This window comes from Xenopus laevis, chromosome 1S (genome assembly GCF_017654675.1).
Source record: "Xenopus laevis strain J_2021 chromosome 1S, Xenopus_laevis_v10.1, whole genome shotgun sequence".
NCBI classification, from domain to species: domain Eukaryota; kingdom Metazoa; phylum Chordata; class Amphibia; order Anura; family Pipidae; genus Xenopus; species Xenopus laevis.
This window is the reverse complement of record NC_054372.1, coordinates 42,417,897-42,430,461: the sequence shown is the minus strand read 5'-3', so window position 1 is coordinate 42,430,461 and position 12,565 is coordinate 42,417,897. Positions and strand designations below refer to the sequence as shown.

The following is a 12,565-nucleotide window of genomic DNA, read 5'->3' as shown; positions in this document are numbered from 1 at the left end:
GCATGTGCAGTAGTCAGCTGTTTGATCTGCTTCTTATTCAAAGGAAAAGAAAGGAGATGGAGCTTCACGCTAGTCAAGGAAATTGCTGGTTTCTGCTACAGGTTTCAGTTTCTATCTTAGAAATGACATCAGACTTAATATAGAGAGAAAGGTTTGTCATTTATGGGGGCTGTTTAGAGTCATTTAGGGATTTTGAAATAAAAAGGCTTACTTATCCATAAAGGCTACTTAAAGTAACAGTTCAGCGAAAAAATAAAAACATACTGTAATATATAAAAAATGTTTCTAATATAGTTAGTTTGTCAAAAATGTAATGTATAAAGGTTGGAGTGACTGGATGTCTAACATAATAATCAGAACACTACTTCCTGTTTTTAGCTCTCTAACTCTGAGTTAGTCAGCGACTTGAAGGAGGGCCACATGCAACATAAATGCTTAGTGAGTTTGCAATTGATACTTAGCATGCATCTTAGCTTTAAAAGAAAACTGTTATGACCCATGTGGCCCCCCATCAAGTCACTGATTGGCTACTGCCTGGTAACCAATCAGTGGAAACCAAGAGAGCTGAAAAGCAGGAAGTAGTGTTCTGGCTATTATGTTAGACATCCAGTCACTTCAGCCTTTATAGATTACATTTCTGTGTAATAACCTAAATTGTAAAAAAGTGTAGGATTGTTTTACGGTCAACATGTATTCATGCTAATTTAGTTACTATCAAATAGAAGATATTTTAAAAAAGGCTTGTTTGTTTGTTTAAATAGAACATTATAGGGAATGGCATTGGGAGTTGCAGAGCTATTTGGATAAATGATTTATGGATTCCATATGTGTATAATTAAGTTATGTCCACAGAAATACAAGCTGATATAAAAAATAGTATAAACATCTATTATGGCTGAAACTCTTATTGAAACCCATTTTGCTACAAGTCATCACTATTTTATAGTCCATCATAAAGAACTGCCTTACAGTATATTTTTATTGTTAATAATATTTATTATGTTTCAAAACCAAAAACTGATTTTGTCATGAGCTGCATAACAACTGGGAATGTCACACTAACCTTGTTAATTAAGTAAATAATCCTTTTTGTTGTTGTTGTTTTAATACAGAAAGCAGACATTGCAATTGCCCCACTGACTATAACATTAGTGAGAGAAGAAGTGATTGACTTCTCCAAGCCTTTTATGAGCCTCGGAATCTCTATCATGATCAAGAAGCCTCAGAAGTCAAAACCTGGAGTGTTTTCTTTTCTTGATCCTTTAGCATATGAGATCTGGATGTGCATTGTATTTGCTTATATTGGGGTCAGTGTAGTTTTATTCCTGGTCAGCAGATTTAGTCCATACGAGTGGCATACTGAGGAATTTGAAGATGGAAGAGAAACACAAAGTAACGATTCATCTAATGAGTTTGGGATATTTAATAGTCTCTGGTTTTCCCTTGGTGCCTTTATGCAGCAAGGATGCGATATTTCGCCAAGGTTGGTTACTCATTTTCTTCTGCTTTGTGCATTTTTAGTCGAAAGCGGAGTTCATGGTGGATATATATTCGCTGCTCTTAAGATACAATTAGTACTTACTAGGTTCTTCAGAATGACTTAGAAACAGTAATCAATGTACTTCTGCTCAAGCGGCAGCAAGGTAGCAGGGTTATTTGATGGATGTACACCTGAACTCCGCTGGTCTCAGTGAAAGTATAAACACCATGTGAAGACTACAAAATGCATAAGGTTCCAGTCATGTTATGCCTTCTTGGAGGCGTACCGTGTTTTTGCTGCATATTCCCATTTTACAGTTTACATTTAACACAAACTGTAATGGGAAAAAAGGGTAGTGTGCTGGGGGACAGCTATGGAATCAGTCCTTCCTGCAACGTTCTATTCCTTTCACTTTGTACATAATGCAGGTTATATAATGGTCACTTGCTTTAGAAATACAGACACTCAAGGCTTTAGCAAATACAATCTCTATATATATATATATACGCAACCAGATATCCATGATGGGGGGACATTATTTGTTCATATAAATTAAAAAATGGCAAAAAGTGCATGCATTAGAACATCACTCTTTAAGTGCTTGCACCTTTGTCTTTTGCCCAGCATCAGTACAGCAAAGGAGCTACTGTATGTGCTTTACATCAGCTACTGACCTGACATTAAGGCCATCAAATTACATTCAACTAAAGATTTTTTGCATTCCTCGTGCCTCCCACATAAACCCCATTTTGCCACTGTGTCCCATCTTGCACTGGTTTGTGGCAGGCACATAGTGTTGCATTGTGGGCAAAAGAATATGGGGGATTGGTTTCGTTATCTTGAATGTGTGTGAAACAAATAGATCAGGGGTCCCCAACCTTTTTCACCTGTGAGCAACATTCAGATGTAAAAAAAGTTGGGGAGCAACACAAGCATGAAAAATTTTCATGGGTGGTCCCAAATAAGGGCTGTGTTTGGCTATTGGTAGCCCCTATGAGGACTGGTAGCCTACAAGATGCTCTGGTTGGCAGCACATCTGGTTTTTATGAAACCAAAACTTGCCTCCAAGCCTGGAATTCAAAAATAAGCACCTGATTGAGGCAACTGAGAGCAACATCCAAGGTTTTGGGGAGCAACATGTTGCTCACAAGCTACTGGTTGGGGATCACTGAAATAGATAATATCGAAGACTGGTAAGAATATTTTGTAAGACCATCAAAGAGCCTCATGACTTTGGTGAAACAGCTGGATTGGTAAATAAATGGCATAATCCATTGATGCAGACATGATCATGACTACAATGCATGTTGATAATAATTCATCACAATTTCAATTCTGATGAGATGGGCTTAGGTATCTGGCACACTGTGGGCAATCTGAATGGTCATCCTTCATTTGTTATTTAAATGCCTAGGCAGACAAAAAAATGTCAAGACAAATAGTTTATACCTTCTGAACAAAACCAGTTGCATCTAATGGCTTACTATAGGTTTATCAGATTTGAAATGATGTCCTGAAAAGTGTTCAATAATCAAAAAATGGCTTTTGTTCTGAAAAGTGTTGTGCGGCTAGAGGGAATTAAAAGAAGACAGTGCCATTGATGAATTTCCTCCTTGATCCCTCCTCCAGGGTTTGTAACATCATGTGTATTAGGAGAAGATACTCAGGTGCTCCCTCCTGGTTAAATAATGTACAGTATTTAATAAAGCCCCCCTGTACTGATCAAACACAGTGCTTCTGGTGCCAGAAAATATTTTCATTGAACCCTAGATGAAAAACACTCATGTTTTGCCTGATTAATTACATTGTCAAACTCTGAATAGTTACAAATTGTCTACTCATACAAATATATATTTTGTATGAATGGCCTTTCATTAAAAAAAGGTTTCTCTGTAATCAGCAATTTTTCATTTATTGATCATATTTTCTGCTTATATACCCTCTAAAGTTTTGTTATTGCCACCTGCTTCTCAGTTCCAATTTTCCTCTTTGAGGTAGATTTTATTTATGGGGCTTTTCTGCTCCATTATTAATAAAAGATGGAGGTAAAGGAAATGCTCCCACTTGTAGTTCTATAGCAGAAGCCGTAAATTGGTTTTGTTATTCCTATAGCTGTGACCCAACCTACTCAGATTAAACCAAATGCTAATGAATGATTGCTGTAGTTAATTTGTATTCTAAATTCCCAATTGTTAGATCCAACAACCATCAAATGCACATTTATAATGCTCAGAAAATATTTATTGCTTAGCTCTGTGTTTATTAAATATAAGACACTCAGTGGGCCTGAGTAAGTCCCAAGTCCAAAGCTCAGCTTTGTTATCCATCAGTACAGTAATGAAGTGTAGAAAGGATGTATCTCTGAGTAAGGGGTGATACCTGGAAACTTTGAGGAGACAGGGCTGGACTACTATTTAATCATTTCCTGGTTAGGTGAAGTAGGAAAGTAGAATGTGATAGGATTTCTGTATTTCATTTGTTTGTGAGAGCAGTGCTTCATGATCTGAACATTTCTTTCTCTGAGGTGTATGTTAATTGTAGGTGTCAATTTGCCCAGTGTCTAGGAACCCATAACAACTAATAATAGGTTTGGTTACAAACGGTTAACAAGTAAATGCTGCATTGTGATTGGTTGCCATAAATACCTAGATCTGATACAAACATTCCATTTAAAAAAGATTTGCTATCAGTGAACCAACTGGAATGGATATGAGACATCCTGATTAGATGCTGATACATTTTTAAGGCTAACTTTGCTTTATGGCAGTGTAACTATTTAGGTGTCAAGCCCTCCAGGGGACAGTGTGGTCTGCTCCTTCTATAGTATAGAACCCCCCCAGCCACTTTCAGGTAGGAGAGTAGCTCAGGAGGGGAATGTCTATAGTGTATCGAGGATATTGTCCGTATATCGGTATTCCTTCTATAAGTTAGGACTATATGATCATTATAGGACTATATGATCATTCAGTGTTGAGAGATAAACTAAATATGTGATTAAATGGCGCATATATTCAGTTTCATTTAACAAACATTGAAATGATTTCTGCAGCATGCAGACAGTTGTAACCAGCAGTCTCATTTTCTGAAGCACCTTTTGTTTGAATGAATCATACTCCTTGTATTTAGTGTGTTTGGGAATGTACAGAAGGGTGTTTGTTGGTTCTCCACTTGAATATACAGAATTGTTCTAGAACATGGGCCTCATGGAGCAATAGGAAACCCACCAATCATTTTCCTGTAAAGAAGGAGGTTGGTGATTACTGTACACTGAAATGTCTTTAAAATAACACATTTACAAAGTTGAGTCACTTCATATATATATATATATATATATGTAACACGATGGATCAGCACACACTGTTGTTTTGTGAAGCAATAGTGTTTATTTCATACAAACACTATTGCTTCACAAAACAACAGTGTGTGCTGATCCATCGTGTTACATACATGCCTGCTTTTGATCGTGCACCACTGGAAACATCTGTCTGAGTGCTGGTACTGTGGGATTCTATATACAGTATATATATATATACCTCAAGCCTCTCCATACAATCGCAAAAAGGGTCTTAAAAATTAAACAGAATTTATTTAATAAAATAACAGCAGACTGACGTTTCCGCTGACTCCTCAGCCTTTTTTAAAGTGAGAAAGGCTGAGGAGTCAGCTGAAACGTCAGTCTGCTGCTATTTTACTAAATAAATTCTGTTTTATTTTTAAGACCTGAGTAGTGCTGATCCCCTTTTTGCGATTGTGTATAGAGAGAGAGAGAGAGATTTGATGCCTTGTTACCACTAAAATTTATTTATGTGACGAATTTATACAATGTTTATACAGACTTGTTTCCACCTGCTAATTAAATGAATAATAATGATGCAAAACTGTAGCTCTACAATTTGGAATGCAAACATAAACATTTTCTGTTTCTGTTACAAGCTGAAGTGTAAGTAGCTAGAGAAGGAGCAAAATCAGTCACTGTTCTGTAATTCACTGTCAACACAAAATGGGCTCCTCCCAGCTCAAGGCTCTGTGATCTCTTGAGATATCAATGCAAGGTATTTATGGCAGATGAATCAGAGCAAAAAACGGAGCATTCGGGGTGATATGTTAAAATCTTCAAATTTTAATCATCCAGGTTAAAAGAAATAACAGCGTGTCAAGTTCACATCAGATCATCCGCTTCAATGGATGATCTGATGTGAACTTGACACGCTGTTATTTCTTTTAACCTGGATGATTAAAATTTGAAGATTTTAACATATCACCCCGAATGCTCCGTTTTTTGCTCTGATTCTATGGATTGATCCGGAGGGGGACGGATGCTACGTGCAGCATGGAGGTGAAAATGTGACTGAGTTGTGATGCTCCCCGTACCTGGCTCGTGTTCATTTATGGCAGATGATCTTACATATCCAGATATTGTGTATTCACATATACGATTACCATATTAATTGCGTATAATGTAGCCGGAGCTGCTTTTCTGTTTGCTAAACATAATTTATAAATGAACTTGACTGGAAAGGAATTCATCTGCCAATATTGCCCTATCTGCTGTAACAAGCTCCTGTTAAAGACATTGAGACCCAACTGCATTATTACTACAGTCAGTGCAAGAGTCTCAATGACTCTACTCTTGTGTGCAATGAAAATATAGCTGACATTACAAACAGCTGTTATCCACTTTGAGGGGTCTAAACTTTCACTCATAGGAGAAAGAAACTTCTGTAACCTTGGGATGACAAGAAAAATACCCTAAGTTTACCTGTAAACAAATATATATATGCCCATCTTCTTTACACAATTTGAAGAAAAATAAAACGTATCAAAGGCCAAGAAATTCAACCTTAGTTTGATCTCACCTAAAGAACATTTTCCCTCAAGTTCCCTAAAGATTTATATTGGATTTCTCTGATTATCGCCAGCCTAAACTTCTTGGGAACTCAGGGGAAATTAGATCCATTTATACCAATAGGTGTTTCTAATTTTACATGGGGAATGTGAAATTGCATTAATAAATTCTATGACAAACTTGTGCAGCCTGTGCATATAGTATATAAATGAGAGCACTTAAATGTATGAAATGGTACCCAATATTTCTCCCTTGCAAGGTCAAGTGAGACGAAAAACAAGGTTTCTAGGATTTTTTATTTTTAAATCTGTCTCGATATGTTTAATGTCTTTTTAGAGAAGAAATAAACCCTCCTATAAAGCTCACCCTACTCTACCGGCCTCCATCACCCACCTCAAAGCTCCCTCCCCACAATGTCTATTACACAAAAAAGTAGCCCTGTGGCATGTCATTGAAACAGACTAGGCAGCCACAGTGGTGCTTGCTGTTGGGGGAGGACTCACAAATGTGTTATCCTAATACATATATTAAAAGAAAAAGGTACATTCAGCATTGTTATTATTAATGCAGTTTTACTATAGCTATAAACAGGAATATGCACAGACTGACCAAAGCTGCATGCTTGTAGATCGAACATTGATTTCTAGAAACGCACATACGTTTAACATAATCGATAGCCAAAAAACACTGGCTCCTGGGAGCAGTATTTATCCATGGATAAATATAACAGATTCCGGGCATTGGGAATTTAAATAACAATGTTATATAACAAGACTAGTACTGTTGGAATATAATAATGATGGTCACTGGTCATCAAAATACTATTAAGCGCTTGCATAGTTTATTTTCATATGCTGATAGTGTTTTTATTGGAGCCCTCCTCTCTTGAATATCGCTCATCAGCTTTAAGGGACATTAAACGACTATTTATGGCTTTAAAAAACATTTAATAGGGTTTTAGCCAGGTCAGACAACCGAATCACAGAGGCCAATGGGGGGCTGGAAGCCATTCAAGGCAATGGCCACTTTTGAATTCTGAATTTCAGCTTATTTTAAGCCTTCATATAGGCTGATGTTGGGCCAGTTTGGGGAATTTACTACTTCATTGCATGTCAAAAGCCTTTGTCTCATACAGAACAAAAAAAGTAAATAAAGGTACAAGGACATTAGAAGTAAGTCATAAGTATGAATGCAATATTCATTGTAGTAAATACATCTAGTACAGTATGTTTATACAAATATACAGTAAAAGCTGTAACTAAAAGTGTAAAAGGGTTGGTACTTAGACACTGTCTAATGTTCATAAAATAAAATTTGTTTTCTTCATTTTATATACACACACACACACACACACACACACATAAGTTATAACTTTAAAAAACACACACTGTATTTTAAAAAATGTATTTCATACTTGTTATTAGATCTCTGTCCGGTCGCATTGTTGGAGGTGTGTGGTGGTTCTTTACCTTGATTATAATTTCATCCTACACGGCTAATTTAGCTGCCTTCCTTACTGTTGAACGGATGGTCTCTCCAATTGAGAGCGCTGAGGATCTTTCAAAACAAACAGAAATTGCTTATGGAACATTGGATTCCGGGTCAACCAAGGAGTTTTTTAGGGTAAGAGTTTTTTTTTAACCTTTTAACAAATTTCATTTTATACTTAGTAATGTAAATGCATTTTAAAATAAGGTTTTACTTGTGCCTTAAACAATGTAAGATATAGTTTAAAGGGTAAAAAAAACCTTAGTTGGTTGTTATAGTTCCATATATTCATGTTACTTTCACTCCTTCTTTCTTGCAAAGAAAAAGCAGCTCAGCCTTATTCTACAGTCCTGATTTTATACATACCACTGGCATTAGACTTATTTAAACATCTGGGCAGTATCTTTCATGTACATTTTCATGTACTTTTTTTTAAAGCTCTCAGCCTACCACTGCAAAATTCCACTCACCCATTTACTTAGCTCGAGTGAAGGGATAGAGGAAAAATACTTTGAATTCTCGAAATGTTTTTTTTGGCTACTTCGACCATCGAATGGGCTACTTCGACCTTTGACTACGACTTCGAATTGAACGATACGAACTAAAAATCGTTAGACTATTCAACCAATCGATAGTAGAAGTACTGTCTCTTTAAAAAAAAACTTCGACCCCCTAGTTCGCCACCTAAAACCTACCGAAGTCAATGTTAGCCTATTGGGAAGGTCCCCATAGGCTTTCTAAGTATTTTTTGGTCGAAGAAAAATCGTTTGATTGATGAATTAAAATCCTTTCGAATCGAACTATTCGAATGATTCTTCATTCGATCTAACGATTTTGCGGTAAATCCTTCGACTTCGATATTCGAAGATTTCAATTCGGATATCGAGGGTTAACTAAATTTGTCCCTTTATGTGCATGGACCTATCAGGTAAGAGTAAGACAGGTAGGGAGGAGAGTGCCTTTAACAGCAATTCTTTTCATATCTGAATGACTGATAGATTGCATTTTGTTTTCATTTATAGACTGTAGCAATTAATGATATTAAAATATATTGAGGGTTGGGAAATATTAGCTGCACGCAACACTGTTTAATCGTTATTATGAGATGAAGGTATCCACTTAAGGCTAGGCATTTATTGAACTAGATAGATAGATAGATAGATAGATAGATAGATAGATAGATAGAGGATAGATAGATCATTCGTGTATAATTATTATAACACCTTAAATGTCAAAAAACACTTACAATCCTGGTGTTAATAACAGCAATTGAAGCAGTGTTATTTCTGATAAAACATACTGTGTAGTGAATTAGTTCACAGCAGCATACAAAGTACATTATACACCCACTCAGATCCCAACCTTTTTAGCAGCACATGATATACAGCCTCCACATCTTATGAGAACAGGTGGGCATATGAATAATTCTCTAACATGGAAGAGCAACTACAGACAGAGTATGAGTCAGATATTTGAATAAATCTATTCAATTATTCCATCTGCATTCTTCCCCTCATCCCCCCAACCATTGAAAATGTCCTGTTTTGCAAAATAATTTTGGAAGGAGATAGCAAAATATCAGCAATATGATTTGGAATAATTTGCCAAGCTTTTTCACAGGCAAAATAAAATAAATGTACATTTTCATGAAGCTTCTAACACAGAAGCGCTGCAGATTTTACATTTCAAGATTCCAAATTTCCTTCAGGGAAGAAATGAATTGGTACTGTTTTCAGTTATAATGACTGCTTAGTGATATAATGGGCTCACTTTAACTTGTTATTATAATAAATAAAGTTCCCCCTGTTGTAAAATATGAGGATATTAGAAGTTACCAAGGAGTTCTATGACCTTTATAAAAGCACTTTTCTTTTGCCTTATATGGTTATGGAACTCCTTGTTGACTTATACAGTAATAAAATTTATATTTTACAATAGGGGTACATTGGTCATTATATAATCTTCAAGACTTCATATTTAGCACATTCAATGGTTAATTATAGACTGGAGACTGTGAGCAGTTAACATAACACTTTTTTTAGGTCTGCATATAAATGCCTGTTAACTATATTGCCATGGCTAAGAATAGGAAAAAAGAGCGTTCAACCAAAATGAACATTGAACTTACTTATAACTGTATATATATATATATATATATATTAATAACAAAGGTGTTTTTTTTCAAATTTTGTGAGCTTCCTTCATTTAACTTAAGTACATTGTATATTAAAGTCCCTTCAGGGCTATGAAATCCATCTGGATATTACTTCAAATTGGATGTCTTGAATATACAGTGGGGTGGTATTGATGATGGTATTGTTATATTCTGAACTGTATAGCTGCTACATAGCAAAGAGGCAACCTTGCTTAATTGTACCTTTTACATCAAAATCACTACTACATTCTAGTCACAGAACAAAAATGACAGTTTTGTGATTTAAAAAAATTGGGTTTTGTCTTGTGCAACATGGCTCCCTCTGAAAGTCCAGTTGAAGCAAGAACTATAATTTAGGAGAGCAACAGGATATAAATCATTTTAAACCACCTTGTGTCTGTTATTACGTATTTTAGTGTACTTTTGTCTTCTAAATTAATTAATCCTTTTAAAACAGGAATATCCTTTTTATTTGCAAAAGACATGCAAGCTCATGATTTCATATGGTGTAAATGTGTTCTTCTGCAGTAACCCATACCACCAAGCAAACACTGCATACACTGCAGTTAGAATAATGATAGGAACTAACTGGGTTGCTATGGGTCCTGAGGTTAATGATATATAAACATAAATGAGATTATACAGAGGTAAAAAAGTCATAATTTCTTCAGATAAAAAATGTTCAAGTAAGCTATTGACACCCCTGCCCATCTCCGGCAAGTCACTTATGTGGCACAGGAATGAAACCAGCCTTTCTGTATTTTGCATTTTGAGTAATGTAGAAAAAAAACAAATGCAAATTCCAAGTGGGACCTTTGAAAAGGGGAGGAATTGCAGTGTTTTTGCATAAATATATAGCAGCTCTTAATTTTGTTGACCCATGCTGCTGTTGAAATATTTTATTTGCTACAGATTCAAAATTTGAAGCGGAACTAAAGCTTAACAAACAAGCAGGCTATAAATGGTACACATTTTCTTTTGGGGTTCTCTACCAACCAGCTCATGGCAACCACAGCCTTTTATGCTGTTGTCTGTTACCTGAGCTTAGGGACCAACTCACATTATACTATACGTATAGAATATAAGAGTCACCTTACAAGGCTGATTAGTAATGAATCCAGATTCCCCTTACATGGCAGCTATAAAAAGGACACAATTAGCATCATAATTTAGTAATTGTTCCTGGAGCATGAGCTTATATGACTAGCATACTTCATTGTGTTTTTTATGATTTGCGATGGCCCCTAAGCTTAGCTTCTTAACAGCTGCCCATAATAGGGATGGGCGAATTTTTTCGCCTTGTTTTGCCACAAAAATGACGCCCATAGACTTGTATGGGGTTGTGTGTCAAAAAAAAAAGACGCGCATCTGCAACATGCGGCGAATTTTTTACGAAACAGGTCAAATTCGCCCATCCCTATAATGGGACAAATTGAAGTCCTGGATTATTAATGTTATAGAGTTTATGAACCTTAAGGCTGCTACATTATGTCCAGTAAATAAAATATGGCATTTCTAGCTATATTTGTTTTTAAGGTTTAGTTCCTTTTATGTAGACCATATTAACACCACTATATACTAACTACATCAAAAAGAAGCAAGTAAATGTGTATGTCATGATATGTTGTTTATAAAGTTGTCCTTATTGCAACTTATATTATAATTTTCCAAGACATATTCTTAAATGTGATCTCTTAACAAACCATGAAATAACTTCCCCACTATAGATATCAGGCTTTTTATGGTTTATAACTGGAACTATACTTATTGAAACTAGATCTGCTTTATTCCAGTCCATTGATACCATACCAGTAAAGTATAAAATTAAATCAAAATAGTGGCCTGGCTATAAGTCATTGGTGTATTCAATCAGGCACATCTTTTGCACATTAATGTTGTAGGAGTAGCTTGTCCTGAATCCTAATATACTGTAATTGTAAAACATAAACTCCTCACACAGCATATTTTTCACAATTTTCTTTGACTTATGTTTTAAAAGATTCTAATGGCATGGTTGAAATAAAGATCTTTATTGAATATATGTATTTGTGGCTACTGGGAGGAATATTTTTTTAAAAATTTAATTTTAAAAGAGCTTCCTTCTGTGGAATAAACAATCTGTCCCACATTGTTTTGTCAAAATATTTGCAAAAGTATTGAAGCCAACAGGAGTTTTTCACAGTGACTTTTTTCACATACACATTGAAGTCATCTGGCATTTTTTTTAAGAGAACTGTTTATATAAATATATATATATATATCAAATCCACAGTTGTAAGCAGCGCACACCAGAGTTTAAAAAATGTGTTTATTTATTCATCGAAAGATTAAAACCATAGTCGCAAGGACCTTTGCGACTATGGTTTTAATCATTTGATAAATAAAGAAACACATTTTTTAAACTCCGGTGTGCACTGCTTACAACTGTGGATTTGATATATGAGAAGCTCTGCTGCAGCACCCGGTCCTGATTGCCCTGAAGGGAGTGCAGAGACCTGCCTGGGTGTGTGTGTATATATATATATATATATATATATATATATATATATATATATATATATATATATATATATATATATATATATATATATTTACA

The 12,565-nt window shown here is 35.4% G+C and overlaps 1 protein-coding gene across 5 annotated transcripts in view; it reads left to right on the top strand.

Moving 5' to 3' along the window:
* Positions 1–12,565, top strand: part of gria2.S (glutamate receptor, ionotropic, AMPA 2 S homeolog) — a 112,900-nt gene that overhangs the window by 94,041 nt on the left and 6,294 nt on the right. For all 5 annotated transcript variants that reach the window (XM_041572465.1, XM_041572452.1, XM_041572469.1 and 2 more), the window contains 2 exon segments: positions 1,113–1,483; positions 7,751–7,949. In XM_041572465.1, coding sequence (XP_041428399.1) covers positions 1,113–1,483; positions 7,751–7,949 — 570 coding nt within the window.